This window comes from Pituophis catenifer, unplaced genomic scaffold (assembly GCF_029215685.1).
Source record: "Pituophis catenifer annectens isolate HBS135680 unplaced genomic scaffold, rPitCat1.0.hap2 SCAF_1, whole genome shotgun sequence".
In the NCBI taxonomy this organism is placed as follows: Eukaryota; Metazoa; Chordata; class Lepidosauria; order Squamata; family Colubridae; genus Pituophis; species Pituophis catenifer.
This window is the reverse complement of record NW_027256881.1, coordinates 233,574,103-233,598,321: the sequence shown is the minus strand read 5'-3', so window position 1 is coordinate 233,598,321 and position 24,219 is coordinate 233,574,103. Positions and strand designations below refer to the sequence as shown.

At 40.6% G+C, this 24,219-nt stretch overlaps 2 protein-coding genes across 3 annotated transcripts in view; one reads left to right on the top strand and one right to left on the bottom strand.

The window, feature by feature from the left end:
* Positions 1-1,113: 1,113 nt before the first annotated feature.
* On the bottom strand, positions 1,114-6,064 carry INHA (inhibin subunit alpha). Its single transcript, XM_070957168.1, has 2 exons — positions 5,622-6,064; positions 1,114-3,879 (listed from the first exon to the last, which is right to left on the bottom strand). The coding sequence occupies exons 1-2, from the start codon at positions 5,908-5,910 to the stop codon at positions 3,134-3,136; spliced, it is 1,035 nt and encodes a 344-aa protein (XP_070813269.1). The 5' UTR covers positions 5,911-6,064; the 3' UTR covers positions 1,114-3,133.
* Positions 6,065-11,455: 5,391 nt separating this feature from the next.
* The window catches only part of OBSL1 (obscurin like cytoskeletal adaptor 1), a 78,733-nt gene continuing 65,969 nt past the window's right edge, over positions 11,456-24,219 (top strand). For both annotated transcript variants that reach the window (XM_070956789.1, XM_070956781.1), the window contains exons 1-4: positions 11,456-11,692; positions 13,080-13,139; positions 14,210-15,287; positions 21,868-22,137. In XM_070956789.1, the coding sequence (XP_070812890.1) occupies positions 14,246-15,287; positions 21,868-22,137 (1,312 nt within the window). In that variant the 5' untranslated portion in view covers positions 11,456-11,692; positions 13,080-13,139; positions 14,210-14,245. The remainder of the gene's footprint in view (positions 11,693-13,079; positions 13,140-14,209; positions 15,288-21,867; positions 22,138-24,219) is intronic.

Sequence of the window (24,219 nt, the reverse complement as noted above, 5' to 3'; positions counted from 1 at the left end):
AACCGCCGAACTGCCAACCTTTCTGATCGACAAGCTCAGTGTCTTAGCCACTGAGCCATCTAGTCAGAATAAAAGAGATCTCTATTTTTTAAAATGTAAGACTATGATTGATTTATTAATTGATTGATTGTCCAGGCGTCTAGGCCACTGGAATCAAGGCTGCCAGTTGGTAAAATTACTACCCATCGCTTAGTAATTTCTCCACTGTAAAGGTACAATTTATGGGTCAATTTTGAAAGCCTTTGGGGTCCTTCATCAAAGACTTGGGGCTTCTGATTGCATTCTTCACTGTTTAGCTGGTAATCTGAGGACCCAGATAGTGGGAAATATTGCCAGCAAGCTTCTTTTGTTTGAAGAGTGGAAAAATGCCCCTCCTCTACTTTTTATTAAATATATTTTAAGGTTCACCGAATGTTGCTTCATACTGTTGCATCTATTTTATAGCTGCTTTAATTATAAACCTCTTCGTGTTGCTTCATTCTAAGAAGCAGTAGACAGACATATTAAGTCATAAATTCAGTACATTATGCACATACATCTCAATGCATAAATAGTGTGTTCATCTACTATATTACACTATGATTTGTTTAACTGTATTTTAATAAATAAACTACTATTGTCTGGGTTCATGTAATACAGAAAGTCAAATCCAAACACACAGTTTGTTCCTCTGGAGCCTGGATGGTATGTAGCCTGAACCTGTTGTTTGATGGTCTTCAGGACATCCTTTGAACATGACTGCTGAAAAATAAAGTCATTGTTTCCTGTCTCTTTGCAGTAAGAAATATACAAAACCTTTCCCAAGCCCAGAAAAACAAAATCCTGACCTTGTCCATTTTGGGCCCTTTGTCCACATATCCCCACTCATCCACCACCCAAAACCAGTGGCTGGCTCTCATCCTGTTATGTCTCTATCCTAGTGCTATCTTGGAGTTTGAAGCCAAATTGATCCTTTCCTCGGCTGCTTCCTTCTCTTCAACGAATACCTTGAAACTTACCTGCAAGAATTTACACTAAAATACCTATATGAAATCAAGAATGAAAAGCATTTCCCCCCCTGACATTCATTATACTTTTTTTATTTAGTTAATTGAGCACAAACTGTCCCAGGAGTGGCATCTTTTAAAACAACAACAACAACAACAACAACTGAATAGCACTGAGAATTTTAGAGAATAAAAGTTTTTATTTTAACTGTCATTGTTTTGGAAACATTTTTAACCAGGCTTTTACAATGATTGCTGATTAGGATGCCAGCTTCACAAAGCAAGGGGACGCCTACACTGGCCACCTCACCATGTACCTGGTTAAGGATACTCTCCAGTTGCAAGCAGACAGTCACCCCATCCTCAGTGCGTGTTTAAACCAATTGACTTCTATTTCATCCATTTCAATAGTGAAATTGAAATTTTCCTCCTTGGGTGGAATATTTATCAAATGACAATAACTACTGCCAAAGGCAGACATCACCAATTCCTAAACCAAGCTAAACAGGTAGACCTCGATTTAACAACCACAACTGGGGTTAGAATTTCCACTCCTAAGCATGGCGGTTGTTAAGTGAGTCGTACCTGATTTTAGGACCTTTTTGCCCATGGTTGTTAAGTAAATCATTGTGGTTGTTAAGTGAATCATAGTCATTAAGCAAATCTGGCTTCCCCCATTGACTGCTTATCAGAAACCAACTAGGAAGGTGACAAATGGCAATCACATGACCCTGGGGTACTCCAACCACCTTAAATACGAGTGCCTGAATTTTGATTATGTGACCGGGGGAAGCTGTAACAGTTGTAAGTGCAAGAACTGGTCATAAGTCATTTTTCCCCATGCCATTGTAACTTCAAACAGTTGCTAGATGAATGTTTGTAAGTTGAGAACTCTCCGTACTTGCTGCATTCAACTGAACGTTTTTTAAAATTAGAGATTTCTAAATATTTCTAAAATAGGCCCACTTTCCTGCTTCCCCAATATTCTGATAAGAACTATATAGACTATATATACTGTATATATCTGTATGTGTATATCTGCATGTATGTATGTGCACACACACACAAACGTTATATAAGAGTCTATATAACTCTTATCAGAATAGATACATATATGTCCTATTCCCCAGCCTTTGGTTCATTTGGTAAATAAGAAAGGAGGTGGTCGAGAAGCTAAGCAATCTGCTGCAAGTTTCCTCTTTGTGTTTGTAGAACCTCAAGGGTAAATCTATCTGAAAGAGCATGAGGAAAGAAAGACACAGTGAAAATGTAGCATGTCAGGACTGAGGATGATTAATCATTCATCAAAAATGGGCAATTTTCCCCACAAAACAAAAGGGGAAGATTAAACAGCTTCTTCACTCCAGTCCTGGTTCTCCATCCTGATTTTAGCTTCTGTTAATAAAATCCAAGGGCAAATGAGATGATTTTTGAAAAGGAAGTATTCAGATCCCTAGAATTCAGAAAGTTAACTGAAAGAGTGTTATGGCTGTTCTATGATTAATAAGAATCCACACACACACACACACACACACACACACTATTCTTTTTCTCAGGTTGTGAGACTCCTTAAACTTTCCTTTCTAGTTTTGGAAAACAGGACTGCACTTCTTGTTCTGTTCAGAAATATAGGTTCAAGACAGTCAGGCAAAAACAGAATGCAAAATACATTCATTTGCTTTTCTTGTGGACTGTCATCAAGAAGGAACAAATGGAGGAGGAGGAGGAGGAAGACTATCGTATCCCTTCCAGTCTGCTCAATATCACCCTCTCCAACCTGAAATTATTCTGTGGGTGGGAGATCAGCTGAGCAGTGGCACTTTTGAGTGAACAAAACAAAAGGGGAAGATTAAACAGCTTCTCCACTCCAGTCCTGATTCTCCATTCTGATTTTAGCTTCTGTTAATAAAATCCAAGGGCAAATGAGATGTTGTGAGGCCTCCAAATCTGGCTGTGAAGGCCAGAGGTGTCAGTCTTCACATCGAAAAAAATAAGGCACTGGCACTATTAAGCCCGGAGTAAAAGTGCTTTAGTTCTGGGTTCATATGAAGAAGATATCTTGTTGCAGAGGGTTTAGAGTGAACAGATCTGAGCAAGACAATAGCTTTCCTTTAGGAGAGCATTATATTGCTAAAGTTGAGTTATTGCTATATGCAGACACAGTCCTGGGTGATGATGTTGGGCACTGTCTCATACTTGAAGGAGTAGCCACCATCTGAGGTGGTACGGACTCTCAGAGACTGCATGGTGCCTGGCAAGGCAGCACAGCAATCCTGGGAGTTGGGAATCAAAGTCTGGATGCCAGAACAGTTTCCATGACAGTAATAAAACATAAAGCTGCTAGGATGCACGATCCAATTGTCCCATCCTAGTTCTTCAAAAGTGATGTTGATGGAGGTGCGGTGGCAATTGTCATGGGGCATAGCATTATGCTGGAACAAAGTGAGATTAGCTAGAAAATTTTCTTTTAAGGAACGCCGGTCCCGGTCTGGTGTCTTGGGTTTGGTGGTTGCCACAAGGAAAGGCATCTTTTCAGCATCAGCCACACAGGGGCAGCCTAGGCAACGAATGAAGAGCACAAATACATTCTGGGAAAGGTAATGGAAGAAGGATCTTCTAAAATGAAAGACTGTCCAGCCCTCAGGAGCTGGCATTGCCATAGTAGCTAGAGGAACCTGGCCTTCTTCAGAGAGCGTGAGTATCTCTGGGAAGGAGTTGTTGCTGGAGGCAGCTTCTAAAGGGCTGTTCTGAACGATCACAGGGCCCGTGTAGAACCACAGCTGAGCTGATGTCACCTCACGACTCAGGATATGTATTGAGGGTTGAAAAATGTGGGTGAAAACTCCCTCATCCTCTGGAAGTGCATCTGGCTGAAGTGGCTCACAGGATATCTCTGCAAAAGAGGAGAAGGATTAATGGGACTTGGCATTACATACTGTAGGCCAGGGATCTCCAACCTTGGCAACTTTAAGATTTGTGAACTTCAACTCCCAGAATTCCTCACTGGCTGAGGAATTCTGGGAGTTGAAGTCCACAAGTCTTAAAGTTGCCAAGGTTGGAGACCCCTGCTGTAGGCTATCCTAGACTGGAAGAATGAGAAGTGAAAGAAGAAAGAACAAGTGTTGATGACTCTGAAGCCTCCTTTCCCTTTATTAGGGCAGGTTCAAAAAATGCAGCCAAGTTCTTTCTTTTATTAGATTAATAACTGGCTGGGGTTGCTATATGCTTACACTGTAGGAGAAGAGCAGGGTTAAGCTATGATAGCAAAACAAAAAAACAAAAGAAACAAACAAAAACACAGGAAGAAACTGATACCACCTGTTCTAACTTGCACATTTTTATCAAAAGGCATAAGCGCATGCCTTTTAATAACATTTGTTTTTCAGAAAAAGAATTTTTCTGATTATATGTTTACATGTGAGACGACAGCAAAATCTTGCAGTTGTGGAAACTGAATCCCATACAAATATTGCCTGGTTTACTGTTGAAGTTTTTCATCTGTACATTAATACATGTATTCATAATGCAGACCTGTGTATTTAATACTAAATAAATTCCAAAGAAAGTGCTGAGGAAGCTACAGCTGTCAAAACTGGGCTGCCAAAATCTGGACAGCCACAAGATGGCAGAAAAGAGATACATAATTCTTTCCAACCATAATTCTTTCTTCCTGTAAAATGGAAATCTGGACTTTTGCAGCTCAGATACAGCAATACTAGCAAACCTGTAAAAGAATATGTGTATGTGCAAGAGTGATAATATTCAAAGTTCACATGATTCTAGTGAGTCATTTCTCCCTTTATGGATTTTAAATTGTCTTCCTCTACCTCCCCTTTTTTTCTGCATACCATCATTACATCTCATTTCCTATTCAGACATAAACCCACGTCAGTAATCTGGATTGTGGAAAGTTGAGATCTCTTTGAAAGATATTTCCTAACGAGGCAATTCAACACACAAGCACCTGCAGAATCTAAAATAGCGGGTTTATGTTAGTGTAACAAAAAGCTTAAGGTTGCAAGTTCGTTATGAAGTCACAGAACAGTGTTACCTGCCTATTTTGAAGTAAGTCACACTGAGACTAACTCTCAAATAAAAGAATATAACATTACAAATTGTGGTTGAAATACTATATCTTGTTATCTGGAAATAATCCAGCTGAATCCAATTAGACCTATGTTTAAGGTCAGGTAAAGATCTCCTGTTAATTGCATTAAATTCAATGAGACTGAACAACTAGAAAGAAAACCGGAGTGCATATCTACAGGAAAAGTGAAATATTTCAAAGCCACCAAGATACCCGAGAACACCCACACTGGCAGCATCAGCTGAGTTTGAACTGCTGAATCTGGCTTAAATTTCTGCTATAGCTAGAATAAAATCAAAATATGTGTGTTTGTGTGTGCATGCACATCTCTGGAATGAAATTCACTGCTATATGATTTCATAGAATCATACAGTTGGACATGACCTAAAAGATCATCTAGTCCAACCCTCTGCTCTGTGCAGGATCCACAACATGAGCTTAACCTCAGTATTTGTTCCTGCATCTGTTGAAATGGGTTAGATGATAAAATAACGATTGCACTTTTTCTTTAAACCTCCCAGGACCCCTTGAATCATGGTTCTGCTTACCTTGGGTTGGGAAGGCAATCACTTGGGATAGGTCTTCTTCCTCCAAGCTGCGAGTCACTTCTGTGTCCAAGGTATGCCGCCTGTGGAGCCCCCTTTGTCCCCCTTGGATCTTTTCATTTTGGGGGACAGGACCAAGAAAGTCCAGGAAATGTTCCTTGATTTTAGCCAGGATGAATGGCCTGTCAGCATCCCTGTTGCAGCCAGCAACAGCAGCAGAACCCAGCAAAATCAGCTGCAGGATCAGCATGAAGTTCATCCTGGTCCAGATGTGCAGAAAGCTTTGATCCATCAGGTACGAGGGAACGAGATGCAGGCTGTGTGAAGTTCTTGCAAAGAAAAAAAAATGCTCTTGCCTGTGTGTAAGAGTTCCGGCTGAGGCACTGTTCCCAGATACTGCTTGGTGGCTCAGAATGTGTGTAGGGAAGTCTTGTCTCGTGGATGAGGTAGACTGACTCTTCTGTTGAATCTGCCCAGCTCCTTCTGCCTCCTGATTTCTTTATTGAGCCAAGCTGGGGCATGATGGCATTGAGACTATCTGTCACTGACGCAAATGTCTGGTAGCAATGAATATTATCTCATGGGCAGCAAAAACACAGGAGACGTCTGGAATGCAAGGACGGTGTTGCCTAGGGGACAGGACCTAGAGCAGAGTACTCTGGAGGAGAGATGGACGTAGTCCCCAAGTTGTCAACATTGGAGCAGTAACAGAGGGGCGATTCTCCTTAGTTTTTTTACTGGACTGTCTGAAATTCAGCTTCGTCGAAGTGTTATGTTCTGTAGGGCTTGATCATTCTCCTCCATCCCAAGCAGTTTTCAGCTTTAAGTCATTCACATCATATTAAATTCTACATCAAAGACTTAGTAGGCAGTTTACAAATGTTTCACATATGTACACAAGCTCACAATTTGCAATCCACACACTATCACTCCCTAGTTCAATATTCAAAAGGCTTTAAATGCATTGGAATGACCTTTACACATATATTTAAAAAGACATATAGGTTCTACCTTTGATCACACTGAGTAAGGGTTTAATATGGGTGTTACAAAGCAGTACAATTGCTTGTGAATATAATATTTGCATGATCCTAGAATTAAAATGATCCTCTATATTCATTAAATGCACACTACTTTTTTTTTTAGGTTTCTACCCAAATCAACGAGTCTTCTGTTATAAAAACTCCATCTGTCAAAGTTAACACAACTCTCAAAGTAGAATATCAGTAACTGTTTTAAGTCACCTTCATAAGTAGACACAATCCAAATACGACATTGACATTTTGGTACAACAACACACTGTATTTTGGTTAGAGAAGTGATTATTAAATCACCTTTATGAAGGTCCTGTTTATAGTCCTTTTTAAAATGTTGATAAATCAGATTACAGAACCTGGTTCCAGATGAGAAAAGATTATCATATAATTGTGGCTATTTTAGTAGCAGGATTACAATCAGGTTAGGCATAACCCCCCCCCCAAGCAAATATTCAAAATGACCGAGAATGGTTATATGTGGCCCAATGCACCAGTAACTGAAACTTCTCTAGATATCCAGCTAGTATAGGGATGTATAATAGACAGAAGGAGGGATGTTTGGAGAAGATCTGAATCAGTATGAATAATGTGTGAAAAGCAGGAGGAGCTTAAGGAACATTTCAGTAATTCAAAGAAAGCTATGCTTTTTAGTGGTTTTATTGATGATAATTCATAAAGAGGGTTCTTCCTTGACCTGGATTCCTTGGTTTCTCATCACAGAGCAGGCCCACAGCCTACAGCCCTGAAAATAAAATAGAGGAGATGGAAAGAGAGAAGATGGGATAGTTAGAGTGAAATGCAGCCATCTCTGCTTTCTTATGCTCAGGTTGAGATGGGGGAGCCTGACCAAGACCTTTTGAAAACACTTTGCAAAGAGGTTTATGCATTGGGTCATCCAGAACAAAATACATTGTCAGCATAGATGAGACAATTAAACTGACAAGAAGAAATTAAATAATTCAAAGCAAATGAAAGGGAACCTACACTGAAGCCTGAGATACACCGATGAAGACAAAGGTTGGGAGGTTGAACCATTCCATATAGCAGAAAAGAGCAGAGAAATGAGTAGACCTCATGAGTAGAATCATTGCACGAAGATAAACCTCAGGTGGAACATTAATAGTTAATTTATAAAGTTAATTGGTAGTTCAAGGTATCAGATGTAGCAGAGAGGTCTAATCAGAGCAGCATTGAAAACAGATGGTTTGCCTTGGCCACCAGCTGGTTGTTAACAAAAGAGTCAATGCTAGTTTGGTACAATATCCCATGCTGAAAATGTATTAAATTTGTTTGTGAAATTGCTGATGGTAAAGTGAAGAAGGACTTGAGAGAAAACTACTGTTTCAAGGGATTGAATAAGAATGGAAGGAGAGACAACAAATGAAAACTGAAGGACTGAAATAGAGGATGAAGGTAGGCATCTCTTACACAATATACAAACTAGTTGGAATCCCTGGAAGTTGTAGTTTAACAAACCATCTGGAAACCCACAACTTTCCCTCCCTATACTGTACTAAATGAAAAATAATTTTGAACTCATTTTTTTTCCCACTGGGTTCTCTTTATCTAGTTTTAGTACATGTGGAGAACAAATCATGTTTTAGGACATATTTATGTAGAACTGTGGAAAAATCAAAAGAGTTCACAAACTTTTAAGCACCATATGTGAGAAGCAACTTTGTTAATTGAATATTGCTATATATGGGAAAGCTAACATTACAGTATTGCTAGCGTTCTCCATTTCTTTTCTCTTTTTAAAGCTGCACTTCCTTGGTCTAGAGGTGCAGCATGGGGAACTAAGAAAAGGCAATCAGGTGGTAGAGTGATACAACACAGTGGAAGCAGAGATAATAACTCAAATTATTCTTGCAAAATAGAGTTTATCTACACTGGATTCTGACTGAACATGAGAGGGTAAAAGCAGCTTTGTGTTACATTTTACTGTACCCTACAATTATGCTACAATTCGGGCAGACCTGTCTTGTGATTCAGATAAGAGTGTATCATTAATCCTGGTTAGGTGAAAATCTCTGGGCCTTTCAGAAAAATAAAACAAGTGAGGATGAAGGGGGATGTAGATGATGGCAATGTTGGCTTGGGATTTTATTGCATCTATCCATCAGGAAGTAAGAGTGGAATGACTGATTTCCTGGACACTGGCCAACAGTAAAGTCAGTCAACACACAGGTCATATGGACACATTCCCACACTATTTTCTCACCTGTTGAACTTCCCCGAATTCAACAGAACCACAGCAAACTGCAGAATCAATGAGAATACTTTTTCCTCAATATGTACAAGAAAGTATTAACATTTCAAAGCCACAAAATCTGAAGTGGTCTTAAAGAGGATCAAGTTCACAGAATCTGAGAATTGGAGGAGCGGAATTAAGCCATTAAATTCAATCTTCTGATCATTGTAGGAATTCAGACAGAAGTATTCCACAGAGGTGTCTGTCTCTCTCATTTCCACATGAAGACATGAAGTGAAAGGGAGCGAGTTTGGTGCCTCTCTGGGCACTTGATTCCACTGTCACATTGTTCTTACTGACAGCTTCTCAAGTTGGTATCGGATGTTCTGTAATATAAATCCAATATTTCACATCCTACCTTCTGGAGAACTTTATTACATGTGGCATCCTTTTAAGTCTTAAGCAATTTGATATTATTATATTCCCCTCTATTTTTTCTTAAGACTAATCTTTATTTCTTTCAGTCTCTCTTCACAGGATTTTCTAGTCCCTTAATCCTCATTATTATATAAACCTTTCCAATTTGACTGCTGTTTATGAACAATGCAGATTATAGTAGACTTTTTCTTTCTGAAATTTGGGAAGTATATGTCTATAACTAATGTGGCTGAACGTAGAATAAGCAGGTCTGCAGCCAAATCACACTACTGACATGCTCAGTTTGTAGTCAATGACTATTCATAATCACTTATGTGTGATTTCCAAGCCAGCTATGTATCCAGTTTGTTGTCATGCCCTCTAACCTAAATTAATGCTAATTAGAATACCATGGGATACTTCAAGTACTTTACTGAAACCAATATATAATAGGTTTACAGAATTCACACCATTTATTATGGAAGCTTTTATTTAATAAATCAGATAAGGTTAGTTTTGCAAATCCATGTTATAATAATCTTGGTGATAACTGCATTCTTTATCCAACTTTTTATCATTTGCTCTAGATTTTCCCAGGAATTTATGTCAAATGGACTGGTTTACAGTTTCCTGTATCTTCTTTTCCCCCTCTTTTTGATGATGTAGGTAACATTTGTCCTCTTACATTTGTCTGATATATACAAGCAAAAATTTTTTGCTGTGCCATCTCAGGATACTTGGAGATGAGAGGTTTTTATGAAAGAAAGATAATACTGGTATAAGCCTGTTGCAAATCTGCATTCACCTCTAACACTTTGCCTGTCAGAAATGGTATGTTGCAGAAGAATCATTTTTGAAATATCCTGACGTTTTAAATTTGCTTGGTATGTAGGATTTTTTATTCAAATGTGTAAATTTTCAACTGCAGTCAGAGGTGACCCACTTTAAGGAAAAAAATTATTCTATTGTGCAAAATCTTTCCTCATTTATCTTTCCTTGCAAAATCCATCTATTTTTTTCTGGCTACTCTTTTCTAGAGAAATTACCTCTATGAAGGGTTGAAAAATGTTTATAAATAAATATCCTGTCCTAATTCCATACTTTGCTCCTGAACTGAACATTAACAGAATGCTGCTGGAAATAGGTTCCTTTTGGGAAAAATGAAAAAAAATCATATCTCAAGGAACAGAGAAAGTAAGTTACAAATAATCCTGGGAAGAAAAATATGTTAGGGCAGCAGAATATTTGTTGATAAAGTTTGTAACATGAAAAGAAAGCGAAGGCTGCAAGTTACTGAATCTGTGAAAAAAAAATTATTATCTTTACACAATTCAATCTTGCTGAAGTAGCGGTAGTAAGGGTTGTGTGGCGTGTGCCTTTGTATGTTTGAGTGGGTGTGATTTCCATTTCTGTTTTTGCTGACACTACCATCTCCTTGGCCACCTCTTCATTCCAGTCTTTGGTAATGAAATACTTCCAGCCACTAGTGCAGCTGTGTGAAGTTATAATTGATCCACTTTTCTAATTATACAGGGACAGGGATAATCAGGAGGCTGAGATCTGATGACAAAGAATCTTCTAGAACTTTGCTTCTTTTGTTGAGGAACCATGCTTGGTAGCAGCATTCCAAGCCTTGGGGTTTGCTGCCAATTTTTATTACCACTCAATGCATCATGACAGGGCATCTGGGGAAGGAGATGGAAGCTCATAGACTCAGCAGTCTGATGTGGAGGATTCAGGGTACATATTGTTATTGGTAGTCGTTAGGAGCCGCTTTGGATGGTCAGGTGTAGATATTAGTCTGTCATATTGTGGTATGACATTGGGATCAAAATTTCAGGCCATTGTTGGCATACTACAAACTACAAACCTAGTTTGGGTAATGAAACATCTGCAACAAAACAACCAAACTCGGAGAACATCAAGGACCCTTCATACTACAAGCTGCTTTGAGATGGGGCGGGGTGACTCGGTTCTCCCCCTACTCCCTTCTCTTGAGGTGGGCTAAGCCTGAGGCAACTTCAGGGCTGAGGGATGCCTGTGTGTGCCTCCCTGCTGGGCTCTATACTTAGCCAAGTCCCAGCCCCCTCTTATCAGCCCGGCCATGTCATCAGAGAGTATTTTTGGGGACAGCAGCTGCAGGCATTTGTAACACTTCAGCTTTGCTCCACTCACAAACGCCTGGGGAGCAGGGCAGAAGGAGACCAGGGTGCTACAGTGTAAGAGGGGCAGACAGCAATTGGGGTGTATGAGGAAGAGTGGGCAGGCAGACAACAGAGATGCCCAGACTGATCATGGAACAGGAAAGGACAGATAAGTATTGAGGAGAGCAATAGGAGTTTACACCCATGAATGACCGAACAGCTGGACATCATCTGACAGGACCAAGAAAAGCAAGAACCGGTTGCCTGAGAAAGCTGATACACAAGGTTAGTGAACCCAGAGAGAGAAGCAGGGGGTTCTGTTGGGAGACCCTTCTTACGCCCCCCCTTTTAGCTTGTGTCCCTGTGCAAATAATGGGATTAAGGAGAACCAAAGTTGCCTATGAGGATATTCTGGATGCTTCTGAGTGATGAGGGCCATACAATCAGTAACCAATCCTCGTTGCTGAGTAACGGAACCAAAGGAAAACAGGTTTTGGGGTACCAAAGGAAACAGACTACAGGCCTTGGTGATCTGGAGCTTTATGGAGTGAGACAGACCAAGAGTTTCTCCCGTATCAGAAGCCCAACCTTCCTCTCCGTGAAGTGGCTGCCATCCTGAGCAGCTTCTCCTTGCTGTTTCCTATCCTTGTGTACCAACAGCTTACAGGGAATACTAGAGTCATCTCAGTGAGAACTGGGGGAAAAGAAAATGGTGTTCCATCCATCCTACTGGAATTCTCCCCCTCACTTTCTCCTGGGGGTGGGTGGACTCGGTGGCAGTGAATGGCAGCCGATTATCAGCAAAACACTATTTAGAGCCTGATAGGGGAGGAATGCATGATAGAGCAAGTATGCCTGGCAGGCTGTGGTGACAGTTGGGCAACTGGATCCTCTCAGCACTGGGGTAGCATTTCAGCAGGGAAGACGAATTGGGAAGCCGCTAGTTCAAATCTTGCATTACACTGTCTCTCATTAAGGGGTTCCTGTGTGCAACTGTCTTCATTCCCACTTGCCATATTATACATAATCATACAATATTGGTAATCCAGTTCATGCAAATGCTTGAAATATGCTGGTGATGGCTGAGTTATAGGTCACGGTTGTGCTTTACTTCAAATATGGTTGGCTATACACATAATCTTTTTCGTTAGACCTCCTTCAGGTCTACTTTGTAAATCAGAAATTTAGTTTGCATTCTTCTTTCTGGTGGATTGAACAGGTGCTGTATTGAGAAGGGCTAGAGCATGGGGTGGACAACCCAAGACCAAAGTAGTAAATTGGTTAAAGAGTTTGGACTAGGACTCTGGCAATTCCTCCTCGTAAACATCTGTTTCAAGCCATAGTGATGTCAAAATGGTGTCCTGAACAGTTTTGTAACTTCATCATTCAAGTTACTCATGGCATTTACACAATATGCCACAAATAATTTGAGTGAAGATGTCACTATACCTCATTATGGAACTACTTGCCAACTTTGGGTCTGTTACTTTCAGTTTAACATATTTCTCAGGGTTGAGGTGGTTTGCAGCCTTTTTAAAAAAGGAAGCCAAATTCCCATGTAAGCTGCCTTGAACTTCCGGAAATACGGTGGAACATAATTCTCAAAAGCAAGCAAACAAACAAATATTGTGGTCTCTCAGCCTCTCTCTCTCTCTTTTTTTTTTGTTTGCAGCTGCTGAAATCCATCTGAACACAACTGCTGAAAATCGACTGTATCATCTGACATTCTGAGGTAAGAGATACCTAAAAATGTAGTGTAACCTCTAAAAAGTTTTAAAATGAAATAGGTTGGCTGGCTCCCTCAAAACCTGGCAAAGCAAAAGTGACTCTAAAAAATGGCTTTGTGTTGACATGATAACTCACTGATTCTGTCCTCATGGGAGCCCTCATCCTTCTGAAAACCAGGAAGTGTAGTTCTTGGGTGGCTTCCAGAATTAGGCTACCCTGTTTTCCCCAAAATAAGACATTCCCTGATAATAAGCCCAATCGGGCTTTTGAGCGCATGGCAATAAGGCCAAGCGCTTATTTCAGGGTTCAAAAAAATATAAGACAGGGTCTTATTTTCGGGGAAACATGGTATTAATGATACGGGAATGTTGATGAAGATAAAGAGTACCTTGACATGGCTGAAGATGCATATATTACACAAAAGAGACATCCACTTTTATGCAAACAGAATTGAAGGTGATAGTTCTGGCATGACCTTGCCTCATGCTACTGGGAAGAGCTGCAAAGATTAAAGCAAGGAGACTTAATTTCTCCCTATCTGTTATCTTACTTTCACAAAAGTATCTATTCACTACAGTCCAGTTCTTAGTTTTAAGATATAATTGTCTATTAGTGCCATGCAGAATCGCCTAGCTCAGCTGAGATCAACACAATGCACCAAAATGTTAGACTCACAAAAGGATTGTGTAAAATAAGAATACAGTATGTGGCGGGGTTATCCTGGAGATACCATTTGTTGCAGGGGGGTGGAGAGTAGTAGGCTGGAATGGCTCTGGACTCCCCTTGCTAATAGTTGTGGAATAGCTTCACTAGGTGCCTGGCTTCCCATTCAGTCCAAATTTTACAACATCGAGGACTGAGTAGCAGTGTGATTAAAGCCAGAGTTAGAACTTTATCCAGAAATGCAGGAGAGAATGAGAGTGAAATGTGAAGTGATCATGCGTGCTGAACTATGCTCTGAACTGTTTTCTCCATGTAGTTTACTGTTCTCATTTCATCTTAAGTGAAGATACTGACCTTTCAACCCTTCCTCCTTCTCCAACTATAACTCTGCCTTGATCTGATTCTTTATAGGTCCCCGACCTGAGCTGAATCCTCACTAGGCTGGCAATGGATGCTTTTCGTGGAGCTCCCCGGTTCCTTGCCTCTCCTCGTACTTTCTCAGTCCAAAGTGGCACAAATGCCATCCTGAAATGGCAGGTGGCCGGGGAGCCACGTCCCAGCATTGTCTGGGAGAAAGACGGCTCTGTGCTGGAACTGCCCTCCGGTCGGATGTTTCTTGAAGTGAACGGGGATGCATACAGCCTGCTGGTCTCTCAGGCTGGCCCAGCAGACAGTGGACGCTATGTGTGCAAAGCGAAGAACAGTGTGGGTGAAACCTATGCAGCTGCTCTGCTGAAAGTGGAGACAGGGTCTGAACTGAAACCTAACGGAGATCTTGACTGTCAGCCGCCCATCTTCCTGAATAGACCTGTCTCAGCATGTGTGACCCGGGGTGAAGATGTGACTTTTGCATGTAGGGTCTCAGGGCAGCTTGAATGGGAAAAAGATGGACGCAGATTATCAGACATCTTTGAGAGCAGCCATTACAAAATGGATGTAGAGCCTGGGGACTGGCATTCTCTGCACATCTATAACACCCGATTGCCAGATGCAGGGGTCTATGTGTGCCGAGCACAGAACAGCTTTGGGGAGAGCATGGCTGCCGCTGTGCTCCTGGTAGATCCTGTGGCATGCCTTCCTCATAATGATCCATCTCCAGGGGCTCCCCCAAACTGCCATTTCAAGAAGCCACCCAAGTCACAAGAGGAGAAGAGGCATCCACACCACCCTGCACAGATTGTATTGTCCGAAGGCAGGCAGAATGGAGAAATGCTTCCCAGTTTCCTCCCTACAAAATCTTTTACTGTGAATGAAGGGAAGCATGCCAAGTTCCGCTGCTACGTCATTGGCAAGCCCAAGCCAGAGATCGTCTGGCAGAAGGATGGGAAGGTGGTGTCCTCTGGAAGAAGACACCTGCTCTATGAGGACAGAGAGGGCTACTTCATCCTTAAGGTGTTGTACTGCACAGCACGAGATTGTGGACTCTACGTGTGCACAGCCTGCAACGCTGCCGGTCAGACGCTCAGCGCGGTGAGACTCCATGTCAGAGGTATCCATCCAAGGGGGAGGAAAAAGAGTGGGGTGGAGATGTGGGGACACCACTGAATCTGCATGAGAACACATTGATTGGGTTCACACATATGAACTTTAATTGACCTGGATAAATGGTTTCTGCAAACCCAGCCATGTGGATGAAATTAGTGGATGAAAATGGATGGGCAATCCAAAGGAAAGAATTGTTTATTTAGTGCTTGACAAATCAAAGGAGGATATATCTGCCAACTACAAGAATGAAAAAAAAAATATGTAGGCATTGCTTGAAAGGCATGACAAAGCATAAATGTTAAGCTTGAGCTAGTCTATAAACCAATCCAGCCCATGATAGATTAGATAAACCCAAGAGGAATGGCCAAACCACTTGTGAGAATAGGAATAGGTCTAGAGCAAAAATTTCTCAGATGGATTACAAGATGAGTTTCAGAAGCAGCAGGGAGTCTCTAGACCTTTATGAAAGTGGCAGGATGACAAGCAGACTTGGTTGGGGCCTATTACCTATTTGCTGAGAGACCCAAATGATCCTTGGGCTCCATTCCTGGGATATGTACACTCTTTGCCAATAACAGTACCTATGAACTGCAGAGTGGTTTGGTCCATGCCAGAGGAGATGGACAGCAAAGTTTTATTTTCTCTCAAGGGAAGGAACATGGCATGTGAGATAGCAACCATTGATAAAAACTTGGCTGGACATGGTTCCTTCTACCTTGGGTTAGGAATATGTCTTGATTCTTTCATACAATGGATATATGTAGAATACATGTGAATTAGGAGATCAGCATGCAGGTCGGCTCCACCTGGACCTATTCTGTTGACTGCTATGGTTTAGGAAGGAAAGTTTGCTGGCCAGCCAGGTAGCGGATGAGTTAGTGAATGTTCCTGGATTATACAGTCTGGAGATGGAGCCCAGCACAACTGAATGATCTTCTATATTTAATATATGGCCCAGTTTTCTCTTAACTGTTAGTTCAGTATATGCAATGGAAATACTATCACTGTGTGATGTACCAACAGCAATCAGAACAGAAACATTTAATACTGCATCTGCTCTTTAGTTTGATAGGGATGGGCTACTTCCCTTCATGCAGTGTTAATTTAATTTAATTTAATTTAATTTAATTTAATTTAATTTAATTTAATTTAATTTAATTTAATTTAATTTAATTTAATTTAATTTAATTTAATTTAATTTAATTTAATTATTTAATTTAATTTAATTTAATTTTTTAATTTAATTTAATTTAATTTAATTATTAATTTAATTTAATTTAATTTAATTTTTTAATTTAATTTAATTTAATTTAATTTAATTATTAATTAAATTTATATAGCCTTCCATCTCACAAAATGCAACTCTGGGTGATGTACAAAAATTATGAAAACAAATATACCAGCAATATATCCAGCTCCTTGGGAACCCTGGACTTGATTATATAACTAGGTCTTGAGGGACTTCTGGAATATTGAAAGTGGAATTAATAATCTAATTGTTGGGGGCAGAATGTTCCATAAGGCAAACACCATGTCAGAAAAGGCAAGTCTCCTGGGCCTCACCAAATATAGACCCCTAGCTGATGGCACCTGCAGCATGCCTTCTTTGCCAGAACCTATGGGGAAGGCTAATGTAACCAGGGAGAGGAAGTTCCACAGATAGTCTGGTTCCATTCCATGCAGGTCTTTAAACATCAATGCCAGTACCTTGAATTGGAAGCAGACTGGCAACCAATGCAGCTTGTGGAGTAGACATGTAACATGTGCGGTTCTAGAAGTGCACATTACGGCCTTTGCTGCTACATTTTGTACCAGCTGAAGCTTCTGGATACTCTTCAAGGGAAGCGCCATGTAGAACCAATGCAATAGTCAATCTGGCGGTGGCTAAGGCATGCGTGTCTGCCAATCCAGAAAAGGATGCAACTGGTGCACAAGCAGCTGTGCAAAGGCCCTTCTCACCATGATGCCACCTGCCCTTTGAGCAGGAGTCATGTGGCTAGGAGGACCATGAGACTGCACACAGGGTCTTTCTGGGATAGCGCACCAGAGATGGCAAAGTCCTAGAATCAGTGGGCCCCACAATTCAAAACCATTCAATCTTGCGAGGGTTCAGCTGAAGCCTGTCATTCCTCATCTAGACCCTCATAGGCTCCAGACATCGAGATATGACATTCATGGTTTATTTAATTTTATTAAATAAATAATTTAAATTTTATTTAAAATTCAATTTATTTTTATGAGAGCCAATGAGACAAAACAGCAGAACTATTCAATTTGCTAGGGTGGGATTTGGAATAATTTTTTCCCCTCAAAACGGTTTATTAAATATTTGGTACTGGGTTTTAGATGCAATGCAAAATTGCATTTAGTGTCAGATCTCAGTCTGATGAGAGAGTGTTGTTTAAGACATGGCTGCTATTCATCCTCTGACATGCTCCTGGGATTGCTCCTTGCCTTCAGGATGGCCTCAATAGAAGGAAGGATTCCAACTTTAGCTGCTCTGACCCTCAGCTTTAGAACAGACTTTCAGAATGGCAAAGATCATAGCATTAAAAAGATGGGGAAAGACAAGAGATGGGATATTAATGGAACTGAGGCAAGGCAACTGATAAAGGGAAAGAAAATTGGGTTATAGAAACACTTTTGACTGTGTAAGTCATGATAGATGGATTTCAGGCCCTTTGCTTTTCCAAGAGAGATGCTTGGGATTCATGAATTTTGCAGAATTTTCTGAGGAGAGCAAGAGAGCTGATAAAGCGGACGAAATGCCACGTGAGGCTCTGAAGGAGCAGCAACATTTGTTTAGCCTGGAAAGGAGAATCAGAGGGGCGGATGTGAGATAACAGGATTCGGTTATATGTCAAAGGCTGCTCTTGGTCAGGAAATCAACTGTTATCTAAACCTCTTGAGGGTCAGACAAGAGACGAGATGGGCTTGAGTGGAAAAAGAATTAAACATCAGGAAGGTTTTTCTGCCTATAAGAATAGCTATGCAGTAGAACACTTTACCCAGAGAGCTTGTAGCATCTGCACTCAGTGGATTTTTTTTTTTTAAAAATAAGCAAAATGTATTTCATGATGGAACCCTGTGTAGAAAAAGGGAGGAAAAAAATAGAGAGAGAAAGAGGAAGAGGGAGGGAGGGAAGGAGAGATGGTAGACTGTTAACAGAATTGGAAGGGACCTTGGAGGTCTTCTAGTCCAACCCCCTGCTCAAGCAGAAATCCTACACCATTTCAGACAAATGGCGGTCCAGTCTCTTCTTAAAAACCTCCAGTATTGGAGCGCCCCCAACGTCTGAAACCAAGTGGTTCCACTGATTATTTTGTCAGGAAATTTCTCCTTAGTTCTAGATTGGTTCTGTCCTTGATTAGTTTCCATCCATTGCTTCTTCTTCTTCTTCTTCTTCTTATTATTATTATTATTATTAATTTTATTTCTATACCACCCTTCTCCCGAAGGACTCAAGGCGGTGTACAGCCTGATTAAAAGCACAAAGACAGACAAAAGTTTTAAAATAATTAAAATTATTAAATAATAGGCCCAATTTATAAAACCCCAAATTTAAAATCCCATTTAAAACCAGTTAAAAATCTTTACATTGATAGCCCAGCCTGGCGGAACAACAAGGTTTTGAGGGCACAGCGAAATACACTTCTTGTCCTGCCTTCAAGTGCTTTGGAGAATAGGTTGACTCTCCCTTCTTTGTGACAGCCCCTGAGATATTGGCACACTGCTAGTATGTCACTCCCAGTACTTCTTTTCATTAAATTAGACATACCCAATTCTTGCAACTGTTTTTCATGTTTTAGCTTTCAGTCCCCTAATCATCTTTGTTGCTCTTCTCTTCACAATTTCTAGCACCTCAATATATTTATTTATTTAAATTTAAAATAAATTACATATCTATTTAACTATAATTTATTTATATTGATTTAAAAGATTTGTGTGGCCGCCCATCCAAAAATGCAGCTCTGTGTGACTCATATCAACTTTGGGTGGCTCACAACAACACTGATGGGGCTGTACGCATAACAGCAGAAATAACTGGCCCCCAAAGCCCCATTCAATGACTGAATGAAGAAATATTTCCCAACCTTGGCATGCTGGCTGGAGAATTCTGAGAATTGAAATCCACACACGTTAAAGCTGACAAGGTTCAGAAACATCTGAATACACTTAAACATTAGCCAACAGAGCCTTTATTTATAGCACAGGCATTGCAACCAGTACATCAGTAAATAAATATAGGAAATTAAGCTTTAGCTTGGCCTTCTCCAAGAAATGCTAATTTCCTGTAGGGTAATATTATCCAGTATCAGATGAAGTGGTGCAGACAGGTAAATCTCTACCTTATCTCATCTGCACACTCAAAATGGTATTTCCAAGGTGATTCTGCTCTTCCAAACATGGCAGACCTCTTGATGAATTCTAATTGCCACACCCTGAGGATAAGAAAAGCGGTTCATTTGGATCTCAACACTAACATCTACTTAACCCTTGAATTTCTTGACCCTGGAAATTGGAAGGAAAAAAATAGAAATGATTTTCAGTTCAATATAAAGTATGCTGTTCCCCACTCTGTAAAGAGACTACACATTGTTGATTAAGGGAGGGGTGTCCAGGATGGGGGGGGGAGGGGAAGTGTGGGGGGGGGGAGAGACATTTTTCAGAAAGGCTTAAGCCTGGCGCCACTTTTCTAGAAACAAAACCACTGGGCTCAGTTGTGCCATCTAAACAACTCCCACCTGTCTTCTCAAAGATATTTGACATTGCTCTTTCCTGCAATTTCATCTCTGTACTCTGATCCTTGGCTTGCTGAAGGGGTAGACAGGTGTCCTTAGCAGTGGGCTCCAAAGAGCTGATGATATGGCCCCTGAGTGCTATAGATACCACATGCCACCCACTTAGCACTCTGTTCTTGTTCAGAATAATCCTTTGGAGAAAGGCCACCAACCAAAGTAGAGTAGGCATCTTCTCAATAATCTGTAAATCTTAAATGTTAAAAAATAATGGCATTAAATGTTTGTCTTCATATTCCTTTTGTCAGTTTACAGTTTACAGTTTACAGTTTACAGTAAAGCATTCTAAAAGAAAGAGAAGGGCCCCACCATTCATTTAAGCAATTAAGATTACCCTTGCACCCATCATCAAAATTTTCTTGTTTGATAGCAAATTATTCGGTAAAGACTATGGGAGATTGTTACAGCATTTGTTAGAAAGCGAAGGTATATTTTTAAGCAGGGCCGGATTTAGATGAAAAGAGGCCCTAGGCTATTCCACTTATGAGGCCCTTTCACCTATAGTGAAAGTGTAATTTTAATTTTGCTAACAATTTGAATGTAGGCCCCTCTTGATCTTGAGGCCCTAGGCTGAAGCCTAGTTAGCCTATAGGAAAATCCGGCCCTGTTTTTAAGAAAGATTCAGTATTAATTAAGCCTGCGCCCATTACTGATTACTCCTTGTGGGCAAATCCTACAGAGTTTAGCTGGGTTCATCACAGTTTCTCAGGAGGAATTAAACTCTGGATAGCAAATACATGCCAGAAAAACCCATAGGAATGGAGGACATGGATTTCTGGAGGCACAAGGAACAGCAGCAGCATTTTAAATATGCTAAGAGTTTTTTCTAATTTATTTATGTTTATTAAGAATAATAAAAGATAAATCAAAGGAAAGGAAAAACTGCATGAAACAGGAAAAAAGGGAAAGTTAAGAAATATAATGACCTCTAACCTGCTTTTCAACAGATAGATACAATTTTATAATCCCTCTTCCCTCTTAAATATTACAGTTCCTTCAGCCACTCATTTAATCCAAGTCTATCTTAATCTTCAAACCCATAAGCCATCATTTCATTTCTGTCTTTTTTTCAGCAAAAATCCTTATAAGGCTTCCAGTCTTTCAAAAAAGTGTTTGTTTGTTTTTTCCTCTGATCAAACAGCTCGGTTTTGCCATTTTTGCAAGTTCTGACATTTCACAACCCATTCCTGACATTTTCACAATCCATAGTGGGATTCATTATTCTTCCATTATTGTGTATATAATAGCATAGCTGTTAAATATTCTAAAAGGTTTCAGACTTCAGACCCTGACGAAGTCGACAGTGAGAGGAGAATTATGAAATAAAATATGGGAAAGCTTAAAGAGTTGAAGGAGGAGGGTTGGGCTGGCAGTTTAGGGAGTCTAGGGATATAGGACTGTCTGTATACAGGTAGTCCTTAAAACAATTCCTTTAGCAAAGAAAAAAGTGACTTACACATTTAAGATCATGGTAGCATCCCGATAGTCACGTGATCAAAATTCAGATGCTTGGCAACTGGCAGGTATTTATGACAGTTGCACTGTCTGGGGTCATGTGATCACCATTTCTTCTGACGAGCAGAGTCAACGGGGAAGATTTGATTAATGACCACATGATTGACTTAACAACTGCAGTGATTTGCTTAATGACTATGGCAAAAAGGTTATAAAGCATGGCAAAACAATTGCCTTGCTTAGCAATGGAAATGTCGGGCTCAGTTGTGGTTGTAAGTTGAAGACTACCCGTAGGTCTCCATGTGGAGTCTTTCTGTGTCTGTCTTCCAGAACCCCAGCTACAGTTCCAGGCACCTTTGATGGATGTAGAAGTGTTGGAACACCAAGATGCAGTCTTAGAGTGCCAGGTGCCTCTAGAGACAATGCCTACCGCATGGTATCTTGAAGACAAGCGCCTGCAACCCAGCCCCAAGTACCTGATGGAGGAGCAGGGCCTACTGAGGCGGCTGACCGTGCGTGATGCTCGGGCCGATGATGACGGTATCTACTTGTGTGAGATGGAAGGCAAGGGCCGCAGCATTGGGGAGCTCTCTGTGCAAGGTGAGGCGTTTTGATGTAATTTATTTGAATCAATTCAAATAAATTATTAGAATACATTATGATATTTTTACATACTAAAGTCCTTCAGGTATTTCACTTGACACCTGGGCTCAGCAGTTCATCACACGTTTAACCTTAGTTCAGCTCTCGGCTCGAATTGGCAACATATTCACAGACATGGCATGGCTGGAGTAAAAAAAAAAATTATTGCAGATCGGAATAAAATCTCAAAAACAACAGCTAATTGCCCCCAAGAGCGAGAGATGTCAATATCTCTGCTCATGAAGTCTAGGCTTTATCCCCCTGCCCTTCAGGAGTATTGGATATTGAGTGGGTAACTTGGTGGCTTCAGAAGAGAGATTTTTTTTTATTTAATGGATTGCCAGCCTCAGCGTTTGCACATTGTATAATAGGATAATCCTTTGTTTAAAGAATCGGCAGAGGACAGGGCTCTGTTTGAAGCTGTCCTTGGATATGAAGGCCTGTGCAGTCTAAACTCAATGCAATGATAAAGAACCCTATCAAAGCAGGAGCTTTGACGTTAGCAACTGCGCAGAAGATTCAGCAGGCTCACTAAACAAATTATGTTATTAACATGATACAGTTTTGAATTGCCTGTGGTAGACCAAAACTAGAGCTTTGATTACCTTGTGGAAAAAGACTGGTCTTTTTCCACAAACACAATTGTGTTTCAGGCTTCTGTAGTACCTCATAATGTACTGTATTAAATATATATATATATATTGCATGAGGGTGGTATAGGAGTTTTGTACTGTGGAATTTTAATGTTGTAAGCCTCCTGGAGTCACCATCATGTGTAAGTTAGGCATCCATATACATGTTGGTTATCACCTTTAAAGCGCTCCATGGCATAGGGCCTAGCTATCTTCGAGACCGCCTGCTGCTACCAACGACCTCCCATCGACCCGTGCGCTCCCACAGAGAGGGCCTCCTCAGGGTACCATCAGCCAAACAATGTAGGCTGGTGACCCCCAGGGGGAGAGCCTTCTCTGTGGGGGCACCTACCCTCTGGAATCAGTTGCCCCCAGAGATAAGGAGAATCCAAGACCTCAGTGCCTTCCGCTGTGCCCTTAAAACCCACTTTTTCCAGCAAGCCGGGCTGGCTTAAGAAGAAATTTTTAAATTTTTTAAATGTTTTAATTGGTTTGTGATTTTTAAATTTTTGGGCCAAATTTATATATATTTTAATTGTTCTTAATATTTGTAGTTAATGTTCTTAATTCTGGCTGTGCACTGCCCTGAGTCCTTAGGGAGAAGGGCAGTATATAAATTGAAAAATAAAATAAAATAAAATAAATTTGTTTAATAAATAAAAATTTAAACTGTTATCAAGTAGATACAGGTAATCCTCAATTTAAAACAGTCCATTTAGTGACCGTTCAAAGTTACAGTGGCACTGAAAAAAGTGACTTTTGACCGTTTTTCACATTTACGACCTTAGTAGCAGCCCCATGAACATGTGATCAGAATTCAGATGCTTAGCAACTGGTTCATATTTATGACCAATGCAGTGTCCCAGGGTCATGTGAACTCCTTTTGTGACTTTCTGACAAGCAAAGTCAATGGGGAAATCAGATTCACTTAACAACCATGTTACTAAGTTATCCACTGCAGTGATTCACTTAACAATTGTGGCAAGAAAGGTCATAAAATGGGGCAAAACTCACTTAACAAATGTTTCACTTGACAACAGAAATTTTGGACTCAATTGTTGTCGTAAATCAAGGACTGCCTGTATTCTCTCTATGTTGTTGTTAGTTGCGAAGTCGTGTCCAACCCATTGCGACCCCATGGACAATGTTCCTCCATGCTTTCCTGTCCTCTACCATCCTCTGGAGTCCATTTAAGCTCATGGCTACTGCTTCAGTGACTCCATCTAGCCACCGTGTTCTCTGGCGTCCCCTTCTTCTTTTGCCCTCAATCTTTCCCAGCATTAGGCTCTTCTCCAGTGAGTCCTTACATCTCATTGGGTGGCCAAAGTATTTGAGTTTCATCTTCAGGACCTGGCCTTCTAAAGAGCAGTCAGGGTTGATTTCCTCTAGAACTGACCGGTTTGATTGC

Coding starts and splice junctions, on each gene's coding strand:
- INHA (XM_070957168.1), bottom strand. CDS start 5,910: ATGGATCAAAGCTTTCTGCACATCTGGACCAGGATGAACTTCATGCTG. Junction 3,880..5,621: donor GATTGCCTTCCCAACCCAAG/GTAAGCAGAACC, acceptor CCTCTTTTGCAG/AGATATCCTGTGAGCCACTT.